A 26,849-nucleotide genomic window follows, 5' to 3' on the forward strand; every position below is an offset into this window, starting at 1 on the left:
CTTGAAAAAAACCCTATAAAAGATAAGCTACAAATAAATTTGATTAAAATATAATGTAAATTGTAAAAAAAGGACACACCCAGGGTATCCATATTAACATGCATTATATTTAATTCCGTGGGGAAATTATATTTATCGATAAAAGTAGAGTTTAGTAGATCTGGCATTTTGAATTTAACCGAAAAGAGCAGACAAGTTTTTATTTCGTTCATGGAAATGTAGAGGCGTTTCTTATATTTGCAAATAAGAAAGTCTTTGTTTCCAGTAAACCTGTGAGATCAAACTGTGAAAAGAAACCCTTTTAATTCATAATATCTTTAACTGTTATTATAGGATCTATGTTCTGTGCGTGTTTAAAGGATAAAACAACGTGCAGTTTTTATTGCTGTTGAAGAAAGAGTAGTAAAGGGATAAAGACCGGGCAAAAGTGAATTTAGATTATTTATTTGTATTTGAGATTAACACTGACTGACGACGAGCTCTTTGTTGACATGTCTTGGTTGTTTGTAAGGAATGGAAATTCTGCTCTGATCTCACGACGTGAAAAAACGTCTCATTTCCAGCAGAAAAATATTAAAAACTCCTTCCACGGTGACGAGGGGCAATAATCCGGACACAAATCATTTCTCCGACTGAAAGGAAGCAAAAAGCATGTCGAGCCCCAAGAACTCTGGGAAATATTTATTCATCATCACCGTGCTTCCTCTAAAAATAAAATAGAGAAGATCTCAGACATCATCGTCGTCCTCCAGGAACTTTGATCAGAGTTCAGTCGACTCAGCCTTAACAGAGAGAAATGAAGCTTTAAAAAGAGAGAGGGGGGGGGGGGTATATTGTGTAATGTCGTCCCGTCAGGAGAACCATCGGTCGCTGAGCGCCTGCATGGCCCGACTGTCATCATCCGAAGGGCTCACTGCGAACAAAAACACAACACAATTGTATTTTATAAAAAAAAAAAAGAGCATGAAAGAGTCCTTATTCTGCTTTTTCAGGGTTTCCCCTCTCCTGTAGTTTGTTGTATAGGTCTGCAAAGAGACAACACTATAGAAGCTCCAACACTTTGTACGTGATAGCTAAGGGGCGCCTCTAAGCTGGTTGACCAATCACAACAGAGCCGGCCAGCTAACCAATCAGAGCAGCTCTGGTTTCAGACAGAGGGTGAAAAGAGGTATGAGAACAATAAAGAGCTTTTTGAACATTAAAGCATGGAGACATGTCCCATACTGATATACACCTGAACATCAGCAGGAGAGGACTCTTTAAAGTAGAGACACTACATACTGATATACACCTGGACATCAGCAGGAGAGGACTCTTTAAAGTAGAGACACTACATACTGATATACACTTGAACATCAGCAGGAGAGGACTCTTTAAAGTAGAGACACTACATACTGATATACACCTGAACATCAGCAGGAGAGGACTCTTTAAAGTAGAGACACTACATACTGATATACACCTGAACATCAGCAGGAGAGGACTCTTTAAAGTAGAGACACTACATACTGATATACACCTGAACATCAGCAGGAGAGGACTCTTTAAAGTAGAGACACTACATACTGATATACACCTGAACATCAGCAGGAGAGGACTCTTTAAAGTAGAGACACTGCATACTGATATACACCTGAACATCAGCAGGAGAGGACTCTTTAAAGTAGAGACACTACATACTGATATACACCTGAACATCAGCTGGAGAGGACTCTTTAAAGTAGAGACACTACATACTGAAATACACCTGAACATCAGCAGGAGAGGACTCTTTAAAGTAGAGACACTACATACTGATATACACCTGAACATCAGCAGGAGAGGACTCTTTAAAGTAGAGACACTACATACTGAAATACACCTGAACATCAGCAGGAGAGGACTCTTTAAAGTAGAGACACTACATACTGATATACACCTGAACATCAGCTGGAGAGGACTCTTTAAAGTAGAGACACTACATACTGATATACACCTGAACATCAGCAGGAGAGGACTCTTTAAAGTAGAGACACCACATACTGATATACACCTGAACATCAGCAGGAGAGGACTCTTTAAAGTAGAGACACTACATACTGATATACACCTGAACATCAGCAGGAGAGGACTCTTTAAAGTAGAGACACTACATACTGATATACACCTGAACATCAGCAGGAGAGGACTCTTTAAAGTAGAGACACTACATACTGATATACACCTGAACATCAGCAGGAGAGGACTCTTTAAAGTAGAGACACTACATACTGATATACACCTGAACATCAGCAGGAGAGGACTCTTTAAAGTAGAGACACTACATACTGATATACACCTGAACATCAGCAGGAGAGGACTCTTTAAAGTAGAGACACTACATACTGATATACACCTGAACATCAGCAGGAGAGGACTCTTTAAAGTAGAGACACTACATACTGATACACACCTGAACATCAGCAGGAGAGGACTCTTTAAAGTAGAGACACTACATACTGATACACACCTGAACATCAGCAGGAGAGGACTCTTTAAAGTAGAGGCACTACATACTGATATACACCTGAACATCAGCAGGAGAGGACTCTTTAAAGTAGAGACACTACATACTGATATACACCTGAACATCAGCAGGAGAGGACTCTTTAAAGTAGAGACACTACATACTGATACACACCTGAACATCAGCAGGAGAGGACTCTTTAAAGTAGAGACACTACATACTGATACACACCTGAACATCAGCAGGAGAGGACTCTTTAAAGTAGAGGCACTACATACTGATATACACCTGAACATCAGCAGGAGAGGACTCTTTAAAGTAGAGACACTACATACTGATATACACCTGAACATCAGCAGGAGAGGACTCTTTAAAGTAGAGACACTACATACTGATATACACCTGAACATCAGCAGGAGAGGACTCTTTAAAGTAGAGACACTACATACTGATATACACCTGAACATCAGCAGGAGAGGACTCTTTAAAGTAGAGACACTACATACTGATATACACCTGAACATCAGCAGGAGAGGACTCTTTAAAGTAGAGACACTACATACTGATATACAACTGAACATCAGCAGGAGAGGACTCTTTAAAGTAGAGACACTACATACTGATATACACCTGAACACCAGCAGGAGAGGACTCTTTAAAGTAGAGACACTACATACTGATATACACCTGAACATCAGCAGGAGAGGACTCTTTAAAGTAGAGACACTACATACTGATATACACCTGAACATCAGCAGGAGAGGACTCTTTAAAGTAGAGACACTACATACTGATATACACCTGAACATCAGCAGGAGAGGACTCTTTAAAGTAGAGACACTACATACTGATATACACCTGAACATCAGCAGGAGAGCACTCTTTAAAGTAGAGACACTACAAACTGATATACACCTGAACATCAGCAGGAGAGGACTCTTTAAAGTAGAGACACTAATGATACTACTGTTACTCACAATCAAAGGGGTTCTCAAATGATGATCCGGATCCATCAGTAGTTCTGAACGAATCGTCCGTGTCTACTGAAGCATCTTCATTGTCATCATCATCACTGTCGTCACTGTTAAGAAGAATATCTCTAATCTGAGGAGAGCAATAACAAATCATCACTGAGGATCCTTCATAACCAAATCTAACCTTATATGTTACATTCTTCTGGTATCAGTACTTTACTCCAATACTTATATTTCTGACGACTTTTAACTGTGAGGTTTTTAACTCAAATACCTGTACTTTCTACTTCTTACATGTTGAACTCAAATACCTGTACTTTCTACTTCTTACATGTTGAACTCAAATACCTGTACTTTCTACTTCTTACATGTTGAACACAAATACCTGTACTTTCTACTTCTTACATGTTGAACACAAATACCTGTACTTTCTACTTCTCACATGTTGAACACAAATACCTGTACTTTCTACTTCTCACATGTTGAACACAAATACCTGTACTTTCTACTTCTCACATGTTGAACACAAATACCTGTACTTTCTACTTCTTACATGTTGAACTCAAATACCTGTACTTTCTACTTCTTACATGTTGAACCCAAATACCTGTACTTTCTACTTCTTACATGTTGAACACAAATACCTGTACTTTCTACTTCTTACATGTTGAACTCAAATACCTGTACTTTCTACTTCTCACATGTTGAACACAAATACCTGTACTTTCTACTTCTTACATGTTGAACTCAAATACCTGTACTTTCTACTTCTTACATGTTGAACACAAATACCTGTACTTTCTACTTCTTACATGTTGAACACAAATATCTGTACTTTCTACTTCTCACATGTTGAACACAAATACCTGTACTTTCTACTTCTTACATGTTGAACACAAATACCTGTACTTTCTACTTCTTACATGTTGAACTCAAATACCTGTACTTTCTACTTCTAACATGTTGAACTCAAATATCTGTACTTTCTACTTCTCACATGTTGAACACAAATACCTGTACTTTCTACTTCTTACATGTTGAACTCAAATACCTGTACTTTCTACTTCTTACATGTTGAACACAAATATCTGTACTTTCTACTTCTTACATGTTGAACACAAATACCTGTACTTTCTACTTCTTACATGTTGAACACAAATACCTGTACTTTCTACTTCTTACATGTTGAACTCAAATACCTGTACTTTCTACTTCTTACATGTTGAACACAAATACCTGTACTTTCTACTTCTTACATGTTGAACACAAATATCTGTACTTTCTACTTCTTACATGTTGAACACAAATACCTGTACTTTCTACTTCTTACATGTTGAACACAAATACCTGTACTTTCTACTTCTTACATGTTGAACTCAAATACCTGTACTTTCTACTTCTTACATGTTGAACTCAAATACCTGTACTTTCTACTTCTTACATGTTGAACTCAAATACCTGTACTTTCTACTTCTTACATGTTGAACTCAAATACCTGTACTTTCTGCTTCTTACATGTTGAACACAAATACCTGTACTTTCTACTTCTCTCATTTTCCAAACAGGCTGGTTCCTTTAGTCTGAATGTGTGTTTGGTGGCGTGATCATTATTATTTAGAGTCATTGCGTGCCTATTGATTTGAACACGATCCGTGTATCCATCATTTCCTGGTCTTCTCTAAAGAAGAGGGACTAATGGAAACGTTGTCATGTTGCTGTTGGTCACCACGGAAACATTCATTAGCTAACAATGACATTATTGTTCTATTAATATAAAGGGAGGTCAGGTACTCTTTAAAACAGCTGCTAGTTATGGGTACTTTTTACTGAAGTACATTTCAAAGCCTCTTTACTTTGACTTGAGTAAAGAAGTTTAGTCAGTACTTCTACTTTCACCAGAGTATTTTAAACACGAGTATCTTTACTTCTACTTGAGGAAAGGATGTGTGTCCTCTGCCCTCTCTGCAGTGTTATCCATATACTCCTCACCTCCTGCTCTGTGGGGGAGTTTCCTCCCTCGTCGTTCTCCGGGTTGTCTCCTTCGGCGAGTACCTCGATCAGAGGGTCGGTGTCCATGTCGTCATCGTCGTCATCATCGTCATCGTCCGAGTCCGAGGAGTCGTCATCGTCCTGATCATCGTCCTGCCACGACACATTACACGCATTAAAATAAAAACGCTACAAAGATAGGCCTAATGCATTTTTATATTTAGATTAAAAGCACCAGGTGTGACCTTAACCAGTTATTAAGACGTGACGGGAGCTTCTTGCTAACCAGCTTTATAACTCCAACAATTTCACATGTCCTTTTACTCTTTGTACATTTGTATATTTGTTGCTATGTTTGTCAAAAAAAACATGAATAATAAATGATTGAATAACCTCCGAGTAATTTCCTTGTAAATTAAATCACTTTCATTTTTAGAGAATCTACAGATTTTTCACTTCAGGGTTTTGTGTGAACCGGGTAACGGGCACGCTGCGCCCTCGCACCAAAATACAGAATTTCCCCGTAAAATGTTAAAGTGATCAGAAAACAATATCTCTGTTCGTCATAAACTGCAATGACTCCCGAAATCTGAGCATCAAACAGAGCGTCGGGCGGCAGAGACAGCTTTGTTTTTACGGAGCTCCGAATTCACGTTGTTGTTTACGTCACATTGTTGTTTACGTCAGGAGACTTCTTGTATACGAGCGTCATGTTGATATATCTTATAAACAAGACCAGAGACACAGCACTCACATCTTTCTAGAACAAATCCCTGATCTTTTCTCAAAAAAAGTATTACTACATTATTACAGGTTTCTGATATATGTGTGATTTTGCTTCTTGAAAATAACCACTTTTATTTTAGATAACACACAGTTTTTTCGCTGGTCCGTATATATTGAGGGATTTACACACAAACCATTTCAGCTTTGTTCGTCTCACCTGGTCGTCATCGTCGTCTCCCTCCTCGGCCAGTTTGTGTCTCCCAACCTCGTACAGACGGCACACTGTGTCCAGACTCACTGTGTCCTGGTTCTACACACACAGAGAATTAAATACACACAGAGAATTAAATACACACAGAGCGAGAGTTAAATACACACACACACACACACACAGTTAAATACACACGTAGTTAAATACACACACACACACACACACACACACACACACACAGTTAAATACACACACACACACACACACACACACACACAGTTAAATACACACACACACACACACACACACACACACACACACACACACACACACACACACACACAGTTAAATACACACACACACACAGTTAAATACACACACACACAGAGAATTAAATACACACAGAGCGAGAGTTAAATACACACACACACACACAGTTAAATACACAGTTACACAGTTACACACACACACACACACACACACACACACACACACACACACACACACACACACACACACACACACACACACACACACACACACACACACACACACACACACACACACACACACACACACACACACACACACACACACACACACACACACACACACACACACACACACACACACACACACACACACACACACACACACACACACACACACACACACACACACACACACACACACATTCTAATAAGGGGAAACATGGAGGGTATATTTCATAAATGTTATAGAAATACGTTTCTAAGAATTGTTAGATAATGTTCTCATCATGAATTGCCCCGTGACACAGGGACAGGTGTGCGTTCATCATGACGTGGAACAGGTAAAGCTGCCTCGGAGCACCTGTCATCCATCATAATCATCATTAAATGCTCACGTAGTTTCTACATTTTTACGGCGACAAATTGATTTATTTATTGCATTTATAATGAATGCAGATTTCTTTAAATGTATTTCACGTCTACACCACTTTAGTAAACCAGGTTACCACTGAAGTAAAAACAAGTGATCGCAGCGGTAAAACTCCAGGAAGTAACCAAAGATGAAAGGTTGCTTTAGTTTGGCGTGAACACAACAACATTTATTATATATTTTATATTTATATATATATTTGAAGTATTACCTCGATGACAGCCAGGTAGCAGTCCTTGGTGTCGGTGCACAGGTCAAAGATGTTCCTCTTCACATCCACTGTGGCTGAGGAACAAACCAAAAAACAAACTGAGTTACAAAACTAAATCAACTGAAGCTACTCATTTTTAAATGTAATTATTATTCAGAAACCTCATGAAGAAAGCAAAGACTATAGGTGATTTAAAATCTCTCCAAAAATGGACTTTAGATTCTCTTTTCTAGTTTATAATAAATGTTTAAGAGCCCGGAAAAGCCCAGGACAGCTCCTCCAACTTCAGGGTGCAGAGGGTAGTTGACCAATGAGATTTGAGTCTGCAGTAAACAGGAAGTGCAGCCTACCAATGGGCTTGTAGTCCGTGGCATCGAAGGTCCTGAAGGAGGAGCCGAAGGGACTCTTCATCTGCTGATCCATGGCTTCGTCCTCATCATCGGCCTGCAGCATCGCTGTGTGAGTGTGAGTGTGAGTGTGTGTGTGTGTGTGTGTGTGTGTGTGTGTGTGTGTGTGTGTGTGTGTGTGTGAGTGTGTGTGAGAGAGGGGGTAAAGCATAAGATGTCAGAAACAACAGCAGAACTGTTCTTTGATAATTATCTCGTTCATTCAGAAAAAACAGGACACATATTTTCTTTCTCAAACTCCCTTAGAGAATCACATGAGGTGGCCTTGGCTTGTGTGTGTATGTGTGTGTGTGTGTGTGTGTGTGTGTGTGTGTGTGTGTGTGTGTGTGTGTGTGTGTGTGTGTGTGTGTGTGTGTGTGTGTGTGTGTGTGTGTACACTCAAGGACCCGACACAGCACAGTCTGAGACACTCTCTAGGACCCATGGAAACCAATGAGGTCGCACCAGGTTGACTGGAACCCTGGAGCTTTGCCCCCTCGGTGCGGGGCGTGTGTTGCTGTGAACGCAGTCTGAGAGCTCTGAAGTGAACGTACCTCCATACATGATGGTGGCGTTGCTGTTGAACACCAGTCTGCACTGATCCAGAGCGGGGACGGTGTGCAGCAGGTGGAATGTCCTCAGGTCCCACTGGGGGGGGGGGTCAAGGAACACATACAGAACCGGTTCTACAGCAGAACTACAGAACAACTAATTATATACTAATAAAGGGCTGGCTTATCTAAAGCCAGTTGAGTAGCACTTGAAATGTTTGGCTCTATGAAACCTGATGAACTTATATGATTCTGTTTTCTTCAAGTTTGTACTTTGTTGGTCGAACTCACTTATTGTAAGTGGCTTTGGATAAAAGCCTCAGCTAAATGCAATGTGATGTAAAATAAAAAATAAAATCATAATTATCCTAAAGGTTCACATATATTTGTATAAACAGTGCTGGCAAACAATATATCTTATGATGACAGAAATCTAAATTGTCCAACGAATACAAAAGTTCAAAAATGAATAGTTAAAGAAATTGGCGGAGAAATTGTCCGAGACTAGCGTTTAAAAGCACGTACATGTTTACACCTTTTTAAAGGCATGTGTACGCATTTATGAATGGAGCTAGTCCGTCTGGTTTACCCTTCAGGACTTAAGCTAAGCTAACTTTGCCCATTCATAAATAGCCAAGCCATGAGAAGCCTCTTGGTTTCCATTAAGTCTTCATCATTTCTAGGCAAGGCAAGTTTAGAATAAAGTGCATTATTATCATCATGAATGAGAGGATACGATCTCGGTGTTGATGATGACCTCCAGGCCGTTGGGGTGGAAGTCTCCGCTGATGTTCATGTTGAACTTGTCAAACTTGTGAATGGCTCGTGAGTTTCGGACGTCCCAAAGCACGCCGTCGTTCAGCACCAGGTCGTCGCTGGGGTTAAAGGTTGCGCAGTTCCTCTTGTAGTTGTTGGCCAGCGAAGGGTCGTTCAGCGTCAGGGTCTTCACGCCCGTCTGGATGTCGTAGATCTGAATCAGAAAGAAATATTAACAAGGTTTTAAAAATCCACTTTTCTACATAAACATGTGTCCCCTCTGTGTTCAGAGACTCTGGAAGTGTCAGGAACAAAGACCCCTGTGATATACTGTTGATAAAGGAGGATTATAGGGGAGAGAAACGTCCAAAGAAAGAATCCAAATGTTCCTTGATGACACATTTTAAAAAGGCCATTGTGTTTGTATTTGATACAGATGTTGTATAATGTAATAATGAAAACAAGGGACCAGAATATAAGTTAATAAGGAGGTCCGTCTTAGTGATTTCTGATTCGCCCCAATGCCACGAGCTACAAAACAAACGAGACAGAGAAAACTGAATAAAAGATGAAATGTTGAAAAATTGTGTTTAAGATGTAAAATAATATCCAAATAACATTTTGTGGGACCTACGTGAGCGACCTGGTCCTTGGTGCCGATGACTCGGTCCTGAGAGTGTTTACTGAACTCCACGTAGTGATCGTCCACAAACGAGTTCCTGCAAACAGTGAGAAACAGTGAGTGTGTGTGTGTGTGTGTGTGTGTGTGTGTGTGTGTGTGTGTGCGTGCGTGCGTACGTGTGAGTGTGTGTGTGTGTGTGTGTGTGTGTGTGCGTGCGTGTGTGTGTGTGTGTCACTGTTTTTACTTGAGGGTGAAGACACTGTCTATACTCCAGAGAGCAGATAACGGGACGCTCCAGGAGGCAGAGGTGAGCAGCAGCTTCCCATCCTGAGAAACACAAACATACACGTTACTTTCAATATGTTGGGAAATCCTGAATGTCCTCTTCCAATATGAGAGTAACATGATCGCAGAAGCCGCTTTCACGCCGCGTACTTTGCTGTACTTATTGCCGGCACTTATAACCCAGGGCACTAAGTACCAATTTAGAGTACTTTTCCCTGAGGGAAGATTACGCAAATGAGCTGCTGACGTCACCTCGTCTTCTTCTGCTTTGGGTTTACTGGCAGGCCGCAAACAACTTCATGGCGTATACTGCCACCCGAAGTCCCCGGCCGGAAGTCCCCGGAGTTGGGGAAGGCTTCAGTCGAAGCTGCTGGGAGTCCCAGCAGCTTCTACTGAAGCCTTCCGAGTAAATTGCCAGAACGCAGACACCTCCTCATCTCCACCGCTCCATGTTTTTTTTGTGTTGCCATAAGTTAGTCTCTCTGCGTTGGTGCGCGGGGCTAATGCTAATGATGCTAATGCTAATAATGCTACTGCCAGCAAATACAATATGGCCGCTTCAAAAAACTTTTCAGAGTTTCACGGGCGTGGTTTGCAATTCGCCCAGCCAATAGAAATTGGTACTTTTTTCTCCCCAGGTTAGTACCACCTCTCTAGCAGGGACTAAAAATGGGGGTAAAAGTTCCCGGCACTCAGTAGTCTTTGCGGTGTGAACGCGACATAAGCGGTACTAACGGAACTAAACGGGGAAAGTACGGGGAAAAGTAGCTGTGTACATGACAGGAAAAAAACAAACAAAAAAAAAAAAATATATAATAATATTAGTTATATTTGCTTCAAGAATAACGAGGACATCCCTTAAATCCTTTGCTGGGTTTTCTAAAACTAAACAGAACTATTTTAACACTAGACTTTGTGTTGTGTGTCAGTGACGCACCCTGGAGGGCTCCAGGTGTGTGATGGCGGAGGTGTGGCAGGTGTAGTTGGCCTCCTCCTCCCCGGAGAACACGTTGTAGAACTTGAGGTGTCCGGAGCAGGTTCCCAGCATCAGGAAGCGCTCCCGGGCGGAGAAGGCGCAGCAGGTGAAGCCGCTCTCGTCTCCGTCGCCCTCGTGGAACACCGACATCGGGCGAAACCTGAACACAGAGCGAGAAAACGGCTTTTTAAAACCTGTTTTGTTATTTAGCTTGTTCAGCACCTGGTGGATCGGGACTCCCACCTGGATCTTTTGACATTTCCTTTGTATATAGATATGCACATTATCTATTCTAACATTTGGACTCTCTACGTTGTAAATGTATTATCTTTATTTTATAAAACACCACGTCCATTGCCATCTCTCCTCCGTCACACCCCCTTCTAAACAGTTGTCATTATAACCAATGGGTTGTTTGGACTCCCTGAGTGTGCTTCCTACCTGCTGAAGATGAGGTGCCGGTCCAGCCCCCCCCGGTCCACCCCCCCGTGCCTCGGGTACAGGCCCCGCCCCCCAAGCCGGGCGCTGAAGTTGGGTTCGGCCATGCGGCGCTGCGTGGGCTCGGGGCAGCGGTGGGGGGTGAAGAGGGAGAAGGGGGGGCAGGTGGTGACGGGGTTAATGCAGCGCGCATGCTGTTCCCTCAGGAACTCTGTGATGATGCTGTCCAGGGAGGGGGGCGAGGGGGGGGCGAGGGGGGGCTGCATCTTCATGGCCGGAGTCTGAAACACAGAAGAAGAAGAGAGGATATATTCTTTAGTCAAAATCAACTTTAGAACTTATGGACAGAGAGATCGAAATACCGTTTAACACAATCCCGAATACAAGAACAAATATATATAACATGATACACATGATAACATATAGGACATAAAACAAATAGATTTGCCTCTTCATGGCTGGAGTCTGAAACCAGAGTAGGAGAGAGGATGTTCTGAGCAATGTTGCCGCTTATGTGCGACCGCTTTAAGAGATTTAAAGCTCTCCTATCGTGCAAAATGCACTTTTATTGATGTCTTCTCAACATCACCATGTGTCCCCGGTGTGTCAGGAGACTCACAAAGTGTCAGGAAATAAAACCCTCTCTCTTTTCCTCTGTACCCACATCTCTAAAAACGGGGGAACAACGGAGCTGATCCAGATTTGCGGCCGATATGACGTAACATCTGAAATGTGGACGGCCTCTATTATTATTATTAAATATTAAAGTGGAACTTTAGTGAGTGTTGGTGTCATTAGAAAATAAATAAATAAAAAGACACACCTATATTGAATTAATAAACTAAATCAGGGGTCAATAAGTGCAAAATATTTACATTGTATTTTCGGATCCTGAACGAGACCGCCGCCAGAGCGCGTCTCCCCGTTACCTGCAGAAGGAAGCCATGCACCCAACGCAGCCCCGCTCTCTTTATCTCCAGTTGACTTTCTGCCGCTTTCCTCCGTGGTCTAGAGCTGATCGTTTCATCACGGAGGAAAGCACTTCACTAATTTCAGTACCCATAAGGAGCTGTACAAATGCCGCAGTTTTTGCGTGGCTGTGTCTTTAGATGAAAGCCCAGTGGCGATCTGCTCATCTCTCATTGAAATAATATCCTACAAAGGGGCGGACTGGCCATCTGTGTTCTGGAGAATCACAGAACGGACGGTCATCATTATTATTATGCCGTTTAAACCAATTATTGAAATTAGTTTAAACGGCATCATGTAAGCTGCGATGACAGGTGAAAGAGGTCCACACACTGCCACACAACCAATGTAGGCCCCCCCCCCCCCCCCCAGGGCTGCGTGAGTTCAGCTGTGCTCTTCCCTCTCTACACTGATGATTGTCGTACCAACACACCAAATCAAGTCATCATGAAGTACTCTGATGATACTGCAATAATATCTCTGCTCAGTAACACAGACGACCCTGAGCTGCACCGACAGGCTGTCCATCAGGTGGTGGAGTGGACTGATAGCAATGCTCTTGAGATCAACACCAAGAAAACTGAGGAAATCCTTTTTGGCTCACCATCTGACTCCCACAAAGTCCCCATGGTCATCCATACAGACGAAATCAAGCAGGGAGTTTCATACAGACACTTGGGTGTAATGATTGACCACCTGCTGTCATGGAAGCATCACATTGAGTATCTGAGCAAAAGGACAAAACAAAGAATTTATTTTCTCCGCCGTCTTAGGTCTTTTGGGACGAGCAGAGAAATTCTTCTGTTGTTCTTTACATCTGTGATCATGTCTATTCTGCAGCAATACCACCTGGTACAAATGTTTGTCAGCAGCTTTAAAATCAAAACTGCTCCACCTGTTAAAAATCTGCTCAAAGATTGTTGGTCGTCAGAGACTCTATGACTCAGCCTATCAACCTAGTGAGACTTTCCAACAACATCATCTCTGACCCAAACCATGTTCTGAACACTGAGTATGAACTGCTACCATCTAATCGGAGATACAGGGTCCCACCATTCAATAAGGTCAGACTGAAGCACTCCTTCGTGCATCAGTCAACCCTCACAGTAAATACAGAGCTGATCCCAGATCAGATGCACGCTGAAGGTTCTTTGAGCAGCTCTTCTCTCACTGATTGTGCTGTTATGTTAAATGTTTGTTGTTTGTGTTTCATGTATTGTGTCTGTGTCCATGTTGGACATGGAGCCGCTGTGACGCAAGTAAAATTTCAGACTTGATCTGACCAATAAAGTAATATCGTATCGTTATCGTATCGTATGCTTCCCCGCAGCGAGGGTCCCCCCCCACCGTTGACAATTCACGATCGTCACTACACTGATCACAATTTTTTTTTTTTTTTAAATGGCACTACATATCGAAAAGGTTGCCGACCCCTGAACTAAATAAATAAAAAGACACAGCCTGAAACAAAGTGCACAAAATAAAAACATGTAAAATAAAAACATGGCCTCCCTGACCTGTATGAAGGCACCGTGGTCCGACTTCTGCTTCAGCGCCCTCAGTCTCCTCCCAGAGTTACAGATCGCAGGCGGGCGTTCTCGAGAAAACAGAATCCGACCCGAAAGAAGAGACGCTGGCGAGGGGGAGGAGAGGACGAGGGAGCGAATGGGAGTGGAGGAGGAGGAGGCAACAGCCAATGAGGACGCAGGAGAAGAGCCAACATGGCCGCCGCCGATACGACCTGCTGAGCAAGGCAAGGCAAGTTCATTAATACAGCACCTTTCAACACAAGGCAATTCAAAGTGCTTTACAAACATGAAAGACATTAAGAAACACATTATAACATGGAGGAAGAGGAGGAGGAGGAAGAGGAGGAGGAGGAGGAGACAAACAAATATGGATGTTAAGAACGACAAATAATAAAAGTTGACCTTGTCTGTCCGAGCGGTGACTCCTGCAGATCAGGGGAGGGGAGGAGGGGAGGTTGGCCTCCCTGACGAGGGTGTTAGCGGTGTCATGCAGCCCTTTGGCCACCAGGTGGTTCCTGATCAACACCAGCAGCTCCTTCTGGGAGAAGGTGATCCGTGATTGGGCGACCACGTTGGCCCTCTGCAGGCGAGCCAATGAGACGTCGCTCCCCATGAGGAGAGGTTTCCCCGACACGCGCTCCGTTAGCTCCGCTGCGTAGCGGCAGAAACGCACGTGCTCGCTGCGTTTGTCCTGAAGCAGAGGCTCCTTCATCAGCTGGGAGGAGGAGGAGGAGGAGGAGGAGGAGGTCATTGGGATCAATAAAGTACTTCTTATCTTATAATTAATGCTGTCAAAATGATCGCGTTAACGGCGGTAATTAATTTTTTGAATTAATTGGGTTAAAATATTTAACGCATTTAACGCATGTGCAGAATGGCCCGCCCCATACATCCCACCAGCTGCAGCGCTGGGGTAGGCTACAGCCATACCAAGAAATGGCTTAGCCCCACCATGAAAAATGATGTTAAAGTAAGCAAAATAAAGTCCGCCAACTCACGGAGTAAATCACGCAGACAGCATTTAGTAAGATTGATTTCAGTAGCCACTTGTCTGGAAATACAGAAGACTAGAAACGGTTTTGAAAACTTTTGTCACGTAGGGATCGTCTTCTCAATAGAACATCTTTGATAATGTCTTCTGGCCAACAGAGTCGGTCTCCGTGTGCACAGACAGGGCTGCTGTTAACGTCGGTCTGTACGGAATTGTGCCAAAACTACGTCAACCGGCTGCGGAGGGAGACTCCCCCCCTTCACTGGAGAACTGCACTAAAACAGCTGATCACAACGTTCACGATCCCCCCGTGTTGATAGAAATCAACACGTAATGAATTAAGACCCCACGGTTTGATGAGTGATAGGTGTGTGGGCTGTCTTTCATTCTGACACACAGAACAATGTTAGAATAAACATACTGTATGTTAAATGGATATATCCGCCTTCTTTCATTTATCTTTCCATTCACACAACAATAAACATAAAGACATGGCATATTTCAGACATAGTTCGACTGGTGATTAATCTGATTAAAAATGTAATCGTTTGACAGCCCTACTTATAATATATGTATTGAACTTCATTGAAACACATCTGATTTCTTAAGGGATGTTTCAGATGTTCTGCGGACGAGGCAGTCGACAGGTAAAGAGTCTCCATCTTTTTGCAGACCTGACCTTTTTAAAAGAACATTTTAATTATCCAGAATTTTGTATATTGTTTATAGTGATTGATATACTCATTTTAAATTGTATTTGTAATTGTTAACGTTTTTCCCCTCTTAAGGGGTGAACAGCGGCAACAACATTTGGAATGAATAAAGTATATATCTATCTATCTCTCTTTTGCTGCACGTATCCAACAGGGTGTTCAGCGTTTCTCCCCCGTGCTCAGGTCTATTCTCCCCCCTGACGGTGTGTGTTGTTGTTGACCAGCTGGATTTACCTGCTCATTTTGTGACATGCGGACTGAAGAGACTTGCAATTATTTGCCCTAGACTTCTGCTTTCAGACGTAGTTAATGAAGTTATTAACCCATCTGATAATACTCCAATGCAGAGGCGTTTATCCTCCGTCCTCAGGTGTGTAATCCCGTCCCTCAAGGTGTGTGTTTTTGTTGTTGTTTACCTGCTGGATGTGGCTGCTGGTGAACAGCGGCAGCTTGCTGATGATCTGTCTGATGGCGGCGCTGCGGGACAATCCAACCAGAGCTTTACAGGCCAGAGCTCGGATCAGATCTGCATCTGTGATGGGCATCTTCACCGAGAGAACGGAGAGGAGCACCTGAGAGACAGAGAGAGAGACATTTGTCTTTTTTTTTTTATTCATCTTCTCACACGTAGGGTTAGGGCTAACCCTAACCCTAACCCTAACCCTAACCCTAACAGCTACAGGCAATCTCTATAAGCCTTCTGTAGTTTACAGTGAAATCACAAATCAAAGTTACATATTTGTGGATAATACAGAGACTGACCTTCAAACATGCTATAACATACAGTATGAACACAAATACCAACAGGGTTACAAAATGCACTTTGTGATGTCCTTTCTACATAACCATGTGTCCCCGGTGTGTCCCCGGTGTGTCCCGGTGTGTCCCCAGTGTGTCCCCGGTGTGTCAGGGAACTCACAAAGTGTCAGGAAATAAACCCCTCTCTCTTCTCCTCCGTACCCACATCTCTAAAAACGGGGAACAACGGAGCTGATGCAGATTTGCTGCGTCATGACGACATTACTAAAATGTGGGCGGGCTTTAAACCCACGGGCCAATCAGAAACGTTGCTGTCGGAAACAATGAGACGTGTTCTGGAAGTAATATGTTTACATTAGCATCGCTAACACTCAGAGCTAACCTGTACTGGAGAGAGTGTGTGTGAAGAAGCAGGAAATCAAAATGAAGTAAAACCCGCAAGAGAAAAAGCATTTGGGCTCCATGCTGTTTCAGAGATAATCCTTGATGTGGTTTAGAACATGATGGCGTTTAATCACGGCAGCATTTAGCTGTGTCTCGTAGAATTCTGAGCAGGCATTAGCTCCGCCCCCTCATTTTAATTATTTTTTTTAAAAGCTAAGGACCCAGAATCAGCACTTTAGTAACAGGGCTGAAATAGAGGGGGATGAGCGATGTCTAAAATGCATGATCTGTTTGGTATTTTGAGCAAAACACTTCATAGACCCACAGGAGCAATTTGGGGTGAAGTGTCTCAGGGACACAACGTCATACTGACTGCAGAGGGGTTTGAACCTGTGACCCCCCTGATCCGAAACACCAACGCCCAACCTACTGCGCCACACGCCTCCTAGACATAGACATGTTTTTATATATATCTGAGACCCATAATATATGCCTAAAAATAGCATGATAGGAGATCTTTAAAGAAGACTGAAGTTCCTTTAGTGTTTTTTACCTTGATGCCGTTGTTGTTCTGCACCAGCTGCCACATGTGGTGCAGAACATAAGGGGGGGCCGGGGGAAAGCCCCCCCCAGGACTGAGGCTCTGATCCGGGGCACACACACAGTTTATTATCACCTGTGGGGAGATGGAGACTAAGTTTAGGGAAAACATGGGCAATTTATACCTTAAAAACTGCATTAGAGTAGATACCCGATACACTACATTAGATACTGCATTAGATACCTGATACACTGCATTAGATACCTGATACACTACATTAGATACCTGATACACTGCATTAGATACCTGATACACTGCATTAGATACCTCATACACTGCATTAGATACCTGATACACTGCATTAGATACCTGATACACTGCATTAGATACCTGATACACTGCATTAGATACCTGATACACTGCATTAGATACCTCATACACTGCATTAGATACCTGATACACTGCATTAGATACCTCATACACTGCATTAGATACCTGATACACTGCATTAGATACCTGATACACTGCATTAGATACCTGATACACTGCATTAGATACCTGATACACTGCATTAGATACCTGATACACTGCATTAGATACCTCATACACTGCATTAGATACCTCATACACTGCATTAGATACCTGATACACTGCATTAGATACCTGATACACTGCATTAGATACCTCATACACTGCATTAGATACCTGATACACTGCATTAGATACCTCATACACTGCATTAGATACCTCATACACTGCATTAGATACCTGATACACTGCATTAGATACCTCATACACTGCATTAGATACCTGATACACTGCATTAGATACCTGATACACTGCATTAGATACCTCATACACTGCATTAGATACCTGATACACTACATTAGATACCTCATACACTGCATTAGATACCTGATACACTGCATTAGATACCTCATACACTGCATTAGATACCTGATACACTACATTAGATACCTCATACACTGCATTAGATACCTGATACACTGCATTAGATACCTGATACACTGCATTAGATACCTGATACACTGCATTAGATACCTTATACACTGCATTAGATACCTGATACACTGCATTAGATACCTCATACACTGCATTAGATACCTGATACACTGCATTAGATACCTCATACACTGCATTAGATACCTCATACACTGCATTAGATACCTGATACACTGCATTAGATACCTCATACACTGCATTAGATACCTGATACACTGCATTAGATACCTCATACACTGCATTAGATACCTGATACACTGCATTAGATACCTGATACACTGCATTAGATACCTGATACACTGCATTAGATACCTGATACACTGCATTAGATACCTCATACACTGCATTAGATACCTCATACACTGCATTAGATACCTGATACACTGCATTAGATACCTGATACACTGCATTAGATACCTGATACACTGCATTAGATACCTGATACACTGCATTAGATACCTCATACACTGCATTAGATACCTGATACACTGCATTAGATACCTGATACACTGCATTAGATACCTGATACACTGCATTAGATACCTGATACACTGCATTAGATACCTGATACACTGCATTAGATACCTGATACACTGCATTAGATACCTCATACACTGCATTAGATACCTGATACACTACATTAGATACCTGATACACTACATTAGATACCTGATACACTACATTAGATACCTGATACACTGCATTAGATACCTGATACACTACATTAGATACCTGATACACTACATTAGATACCTGATACACTACATTAGATACCTGATACACTACATTAGATACCTGATACACTGCATTAGATACCTGATACACTGCATTAGATACCTGATACACTGCATTAGATACCTGATACACTGCATTAGATACCTGATACACTGCATTAGATACCTGATACACTACATTAGATACCTGATACACTGCATTAGATACCTGATACACTACATTAGATACCTGATACACTACATTAGATACCTCATACACTGCATTAGATACCTGATACACTACATTAGATACCTGATACACTGCATTAGATACCTGATACACTGCATTAGATACCTGATACACTGCATTAGATACCTGATACACTGCATTAGATACCTCATACACTGCATTAGATACCTGATACACTACATTAGATACCTGATACACTGCATTAGATACCTCATACACTGCATTAGATACCTGATACACTACATTAGATACCTGATACACTACATTAGATACCTGATACACTGCATTAGATACCTGATACACTGCATTAGATACCTGATACACTACATTAGATACCTGATACACTGCATTAGATACCTCATACACTGCATTAGATACCTGATACACTACATTAGATACCTGATACACTGCATTAGATACCTGATACACTACATTAGATACCTGATACACTACATTAGATACCTCATACACTACATTAGATACCTGATACACTACATTAGATACCTGATACACTGCATTAGATACCTCATACACTGCATTAGATACCTGATACACTACATTAGATACCTCATACACTGCATTAGATACCTGATACACTGCATTAGATACCTGATACACTGCATTAGATACCTGATACACTGCATTAGATACCTCATACACTGCATTAGATACCTGATACACTGCATTAGATACCTGATACACTGCATTAGATACCTGATACACTGCATTAGATACCTCATACACTGCATTAGATACCTGATACACTGCATTAGATACCTGATACACTACATTAGATACCTCATACACTGCATTAGATACCTGATACACTGCATTAGATACCTCATACACTGCATTAGATACCTGATACACTACATTAGATACCTGATACACTACATTAGATACCTCATACACTGCATTAGATACCTGATACACTACATTAGATACCTCATACACTGCATTAGATACCTGATACACTGCATTAGATACCTGATACACTGCATTAGATACCTCATACACTGCATTAGATACCTGATACACTGCATTAGATACCTCATACACTGCATTAGATACCTGATACACTACATTAGATACCTGATACACTACATTAGATACCTCATACACTGCATTAGATACCTGATACACTACATTAGATACCTCATACACTGCATTAGATACCTCATACACTGCATTAGATACCTGATACACTACATTAGATACCTGATACACTACATTAGATACCTCATACACTGCATTAGATACCTGATACACTACATTAGATACCTCATACACTGCATTAGATACCTGATACACTGCATTAGATACCTGATACACTACATTAGATACCTCATACACTACATTAGATACCTGATACACTGCATTAGATACCTGATACACTGCATTAGATACCTGATACACTGCATTAGATACCTGATACACTACATTAGATACCTGATACACTGCATTAGATACCTCATACACTGCATTAGATACCTGATACACTGCATTAGATACCTGATACACTGCATTAGATACCTGATACACTGCATTAGATACCTGATACACTGCATTAGATACCTCATACACTGCATTAGATACCTGATACACTGCATTAGATACCTGATACACTGCATTAGATACCTCATACACTGCATTAGATACCTGATACACTGCATTAGATACCTGATACACTGCATTAGATACCTCATACACTGCATTAGATACCTGATACACTGCATTAGATACCTCATACACTGCATTAGATACCTGATACACTGCATTAGATACCTGATACACTACATTAGATACCTCATACACTGCATTAGATACCTGATACACTGCATTAGATACCTGATACACTGCATTAGATACCTGATACACTACATTAGATACCTCATACACTGCATTAGATACCTGATACACTGCATTAGATACCTGATACACTACATTAGATACCTGATACACTACATTAGATACCTGATACACTGCATTAGATACCTGATACACTGCATTAGATACCTGATACACTACATTAGATACCTCATACACTGCATTAGATACCTGATACACTGCATTAGATACCTGATACACTGCATTAGATACCTGATACACTGCATTAGATACCTGATACACTGCATTAGATACCTCATACACTGCATTAGATACCTCATACACTGCATTAGATACCTCATACACTGCATTAGATACCTGATACACTGCATTAGATACCTCATACACTGCATTAGATACCTCATACACTGCATTAGATACCTGATACACTGCATTAGATACCTGATACACTGCATTAGATACCTGATACACTGCATTAGATACCTGATACACTGCATTAGATACCTGATACACTGCATTAGATACCTGATACACTGCATTAGATACCTCATACACTGCATTAGATACCTGATACACTGCATTAGATACCTGATACACTGCATTAGATACCTGATACACTGCATTAGATACCTGATACACTGCATTAGATACCTGATACACTGCATTAGATACCTGATACACTACATTAGATACCTGATACACTGCATTAGATACCTCATACACTGCATTAGATACCTGATACACTGCATTAGATACCTCATACACTGCATTAGATACCTGATACACTGCATTAGATACCTGATACACTGCATTAGATACCTGATACACTGCATTAGATACCTGATACACTGCATTAGATACCTGATACACTGCATTAGATACCTGATACACTGCATTAGATACCTGATACACTGCATTAGATACCTGATACACTGCATTAGATACCTGATACACTGCATTAGATACCTGATACACTGCATTAGATACCTGATACACTGCATTAGATACCTCATACACTGCATTAGATACCTGATACACTGCATTAGATACCTGATACACTGCATTAGATACCTGATACACTACATTAGATACCTGATACACTACATTAGATACCTCATACACTGCATTAGATACCTGATACACTGCATTAGATACCTCATACACTGCATTAGATACCTGATACACTGCATTAGATACCTGATACACTGCATTAGATACCTGATACACTGCATTAGATACCTGATACACTGCATTAGATACCTGATACACTACATTAGATACCTGATACACTGCATTAGATACCTGATACACTGCATTAGATACCTCATACACTGCATTAGATACCTGATACACTGCATTAGATACCTGATACACTGCATTAGATACCTGATACACTGCATTAGATACCTGATACACTGCATTAGATACCTCATACACTGCATTAGATACCTGATACACTACATTAGATACCTGATACACTGCATTAGATACCTGATACACTGCATTAGATACCTGATACACTGCATTAGATACCTGATACACTGCATTAGATACCTGATACACTGCATTAGATACCTGATACACTGCATTAGATACCTGATACACTGCATTAGATACCTGATACACTGCATTAGATACCTGATACACTGCATTAGATACCTCATACACTGCATTAGATACCTGATACACTGCATTAGATACCTCATACACTGCATTAGATACCTGATACACTGCATTAGATACCTGATACACTGCATTAGATACCTGATACACTGCATTAGATACCTCATACACTGCATTAGATACCTGATACACTGCATTAGATACCTGATACACTGCATTAGATACCTGATACACTGCATTAGATACCTGATACACTGCATTAGATACCTGATACACTGCATTAGATACCTGATACACTACATTAGATACCTGATACACTGCATTAGATACCTCATACACTGCATTAGATACCTGATACACTGCATTAGATACCTCATACACTGCATTAGATACCTGATACACTGCATTAGATACCTGATACACTGCATTAGATACCTGATACACTGCATTAGATACCTGATACACTGCATTAGATACCTGATACACTACATTAGATACCTGATACACTACATTAGATACCTGATACACTGCATTAGATACCTGATACACTGCATTAGATACCTGATACACTGCATTAGATACCTGATACACTGCATTAGATACCTGATACACTGCATTAGATACCTGATACACTGCATTAGATACCTGATACACTGCATTAGATACCTCATACACTGCATTAGATACCTGATACACTGCATTAGATACCTGATACACTGCATTAGATACCTGATACACTACATTAGATACCTGATACACTGCATTAGATACCTGATACACTACATTAGATACCTGATACACTGCATTAGATACCTGATACACTGCATTAGATACCTGATACACTGCATTAGATACCTGATACACTGCATTAGATACCTGATACACTGCATTAGATACCTCATACACTGCATTAGATACCTGATACACTGCATTAGATACCTGATACACTGCATTAGATACCTGATACACTACATTAGATACCTGATACACTGCATTAGATACCTGATACACTACATTAGATACCTGATACACTACATTAGATACCTCATACACTGCATTAGATACCTGATACACTGCATTAGATACCTCATACACTGCATTAGATACCTGATACACTGCATTAGATACCTGATACACTGCATTAGATACCTGATACACTGCATTAGATACCTGATACACTGCATTAGATACCTGATACACTACATTAGATACCTGATACACTGCATTAGATACCTGATACACTGCATTAGATACCTCATACACTGCATTAGATACCTGATACACTGCATTAGATACCTGATACACTGCATTAGATACCTGATACACTGCATTAGATACCTGATACACTGCATTAGATACCTGATACACTGCATTAGATACCTGATACACTACATTAGATACCTGATACACTGCATTAGATACCTGATACACTGCATTAGATACCTGATACACTGCATTAGATACCTGATACACTGCATTAGATACCTGATACACTGCATTAGATACCTGATACACTACATTAGATACCTGATACACTGCATTAGATACCTGATACACTGCATTAGATACCTGATACACTGCATTAGATACCTGATACACTGCATTAGATACCTGATACACTGCATTAGATACCTGATACACTGCATTAGATACCTGATACACTGCATTAGATACCTGATACACTGCATTAGATACCTGATACACTGCATTAGATACCTGATACACTGCATTAGATACCTGATACACTGCATTAGATACCTGATACACTGCATTAGATACCTGATACACTACATTAGATACCTGATACACTGCATTAGATACCTGATACACTGCATTAGATACCTGATACACTACATTAGATACCTGATACACTGCATTAGATACCTGATACACTGCATTAGATACCTCATACACTGCATTAGATACCTGATACACTGCATTAGATACCTGATACACTGCATTAGATACCTGATACACTACATTAGATACCTGATACACTACATTAGATACCTGATACACTGCATTAGATACCTGATACACTGCATTAGATACCTGATACACTGCATTAGATACCTGATACACTGTATTAGATACCTGATACACTACATTAGATACCTGATACACTACATTAGATACCTGATACACTACATTAGATACCTGATACACTACATTAGATACCTGATACACTGCATTAGATACCTCATACACTGCATTAGATACCTGATACACTGCATTAGATACCTGATACACTACATTAGATACCTGATACACTACATTAGATACCTCATACACTGCATTAGATACCTGATACACTACATTAGATACCTGATACACTGCATTAGATACCTGATACACTACATTAGATACCTGATACACTGCATTAGATACCTGATACACTACATTAGATACCTGATACACTGCATTAGATACCTGATACACTACATTAGATACCTGATACACTGCATTAGATACCTGATACACTGCATTAGATACCTGATACACTACATTAGATACCTGATACACTACATTAGATACCTGATACACTGCATTAGATACCTCATACACTGCATTAGATACCTGATACACTACATTAGATACCTGATACACTGCATTAGATACCTCATACACTGCATTAGATACCTCATACACTGCATTAGATACCTGATACACTACATTAGATACCTGATACACTGCATTAGATACCTCATACACTGCATTAGATACCTGATACACTGCATTAGATACCTGATACACTACATTAGATACCTGATACACTACATTAGATACCTCATACACTGCATTAGATACCTGATACACTGCATTAGATACCTGATACACTACATTAGATACCTGATACACTGCATTAGATACCTCATACACTGCATTAGATACCTGATACACTACATTAGATACCTGATACACTGCATTAGATACCTGATACACTGCATTAGATACCTGATACACTACATTAGATACCTGATACACTACATTAGATACCTGATACACTGCATTAGATACCTGATACACTGCATTAGATACCTGATACACTGCATTAGATACCTGATACACTGCATTAGATACCTGATACACTGCATTAGATACCTGATACACTGCATTAGATACCTGATACACTGCATTAGATACCTGATACACTACATTAGATACCTGATACACTGCATTAGATACCTGATACACTGCATTAGATACCTGATACACTACATTAGATACCTGATACACTGCATTAGATACCTGATACACTGCATTAGATACCTGATACACTGCATTAGATACCTGATACACTACATTAGATACCTGATACACTGCATTAGATACCTGATACACTGCATTAGATACCTGATACACTACATTAGATACCTGATACACTGCATTAGATACCTCATACACTGCATTAGATACCTCATACACTGCATTAGATACCTGATACACTGCATTAGATACCTGATACACTACATTAGATACCTGATACACTGCATTAGATACCTGATACACTACATTAGATACCTGATACACTGCATTAGATACCTGATACACTACATTAGATACCTGATACACTGCATTAGATACCTCATACACTGCATTAGATACCTGATACACTGCATTAGATACCTGATACACTACATTAGATACCTGATACACTGCATTAGATACCTGATACACTGCATTAGATACCTGATACACTACATTAGATACCTCATACACTGCATTAGATACCTGATACACTGCATTAGATACCTGATACACTACATTAGATACCTGATACACTGCATTAGATACCTCATACACTGCATTAGATACCTGATACACTGCATTAGATACCTCATACACTGCATTAGATACCTGATACACTACATTAGATACCTCATACACTGCATTAGATACCTGATACACTGCATTAGATACCTGATACACTACATTAGATACCTGATACACTGCATTAGATACCTCATACACTGC

General features: G+C 40.8%; 1 protein-coding gene across 4 annotated transcripts in view; it reads right to left on the minus strand.

Moving 5' to 3' along the window:
* Nucleotides 1-428: 428 nt before the first annotated feature.
* LOC307041060 (DDB1- and CUL4-associated factor 1-like) overlaps nucleotides 429-26,849 on the minus strand; it is a 53,287-nt gene continuing 26,866 nt past the window's right edge. For 3 of the 4 annotated variants that reach the window (XM_079684383.1, XM_079684385.1, XM_079684382.1), the window contains exons 17-32: nucleotides 17,430-17,552; nucleotides 16,150-16,305; nucleotides 14,432-14,744; nucleotides 14,018-14,244; nucleotides 11,535-11,812; nucleotides 11,055-11,253; nucleotides 10,077-10,159; nucleotides 9,845-9,929; nucleotides 9,191-9,424; nucleotides 8,458-8,551; nucleotides 7,868-7,972; nucleotides 7,518-7,591; nucleotides 6,392-6,484; nucleotides 5,449-5,601; nucleotides 3,463-3,589; nucleotides 429-913 (exon numbers count right to left, since the gene is read on the minus strand). In XM_079684383.1, the coding sequence (XP_079540509.1) occupies nucleotides 852-913; nucleotides 3,463-3,589; nucleotides 5,449-5,601; nucleotides 6,392-6,484; nucleotides 7,518-7,591; nucleotides 7,868-7,972; nucleotides 8,458-8,551; nucleotides 9,191-9,424; nucleotides 9,845-9,929; nucleotides 10,077-10,159; nucleotides 11,055-11,253; nucleotides 11,535-11,812; nucleotides 14,018-14,244; nucleotides 14,432-14,744; nucleotides 16,150-16,305; nucleotides 17,430-17,552 (2,406 nt within the window). In that variant the 3' untranslated portion in view covers nucleotides 429-851. The remainder of the gene's footprint in view (nucleotides 914-3,462; nucleotides 3,590-5,448; nucleotides 5,602-6,391; nucleotides 6,485-7,517; nucleotides 7,592-7,867; nucleotides 7,973-8,457; nucleotides 8,552-9,190; nucleotides 9,425-9,844; nucleotides 9,930-10,076; nucleotides 10,160-11,054; nucleotides 11,254-11,534; nucleotides 11,813-14,017; nucleotides 14,245-14,431; nucleotides 14,745-16,149; nucleotides 16,306-17,429; nucleotides 17,553-26,849) is intronic. The other variant, XM_079684384.1, reaches the window with a different exon arrangement.

This window comes from Notothenia rossii, assembly GCF_949606895.1.
Source record: "Notothenia rossii genome assembly, chromosome: 5".
Lineage (NCBI taxonomy): Eukaryota > Metazoa > Chordata > Actinopteri > Perciformes > Nototheniidae > Notothenia > Notothenia rossii.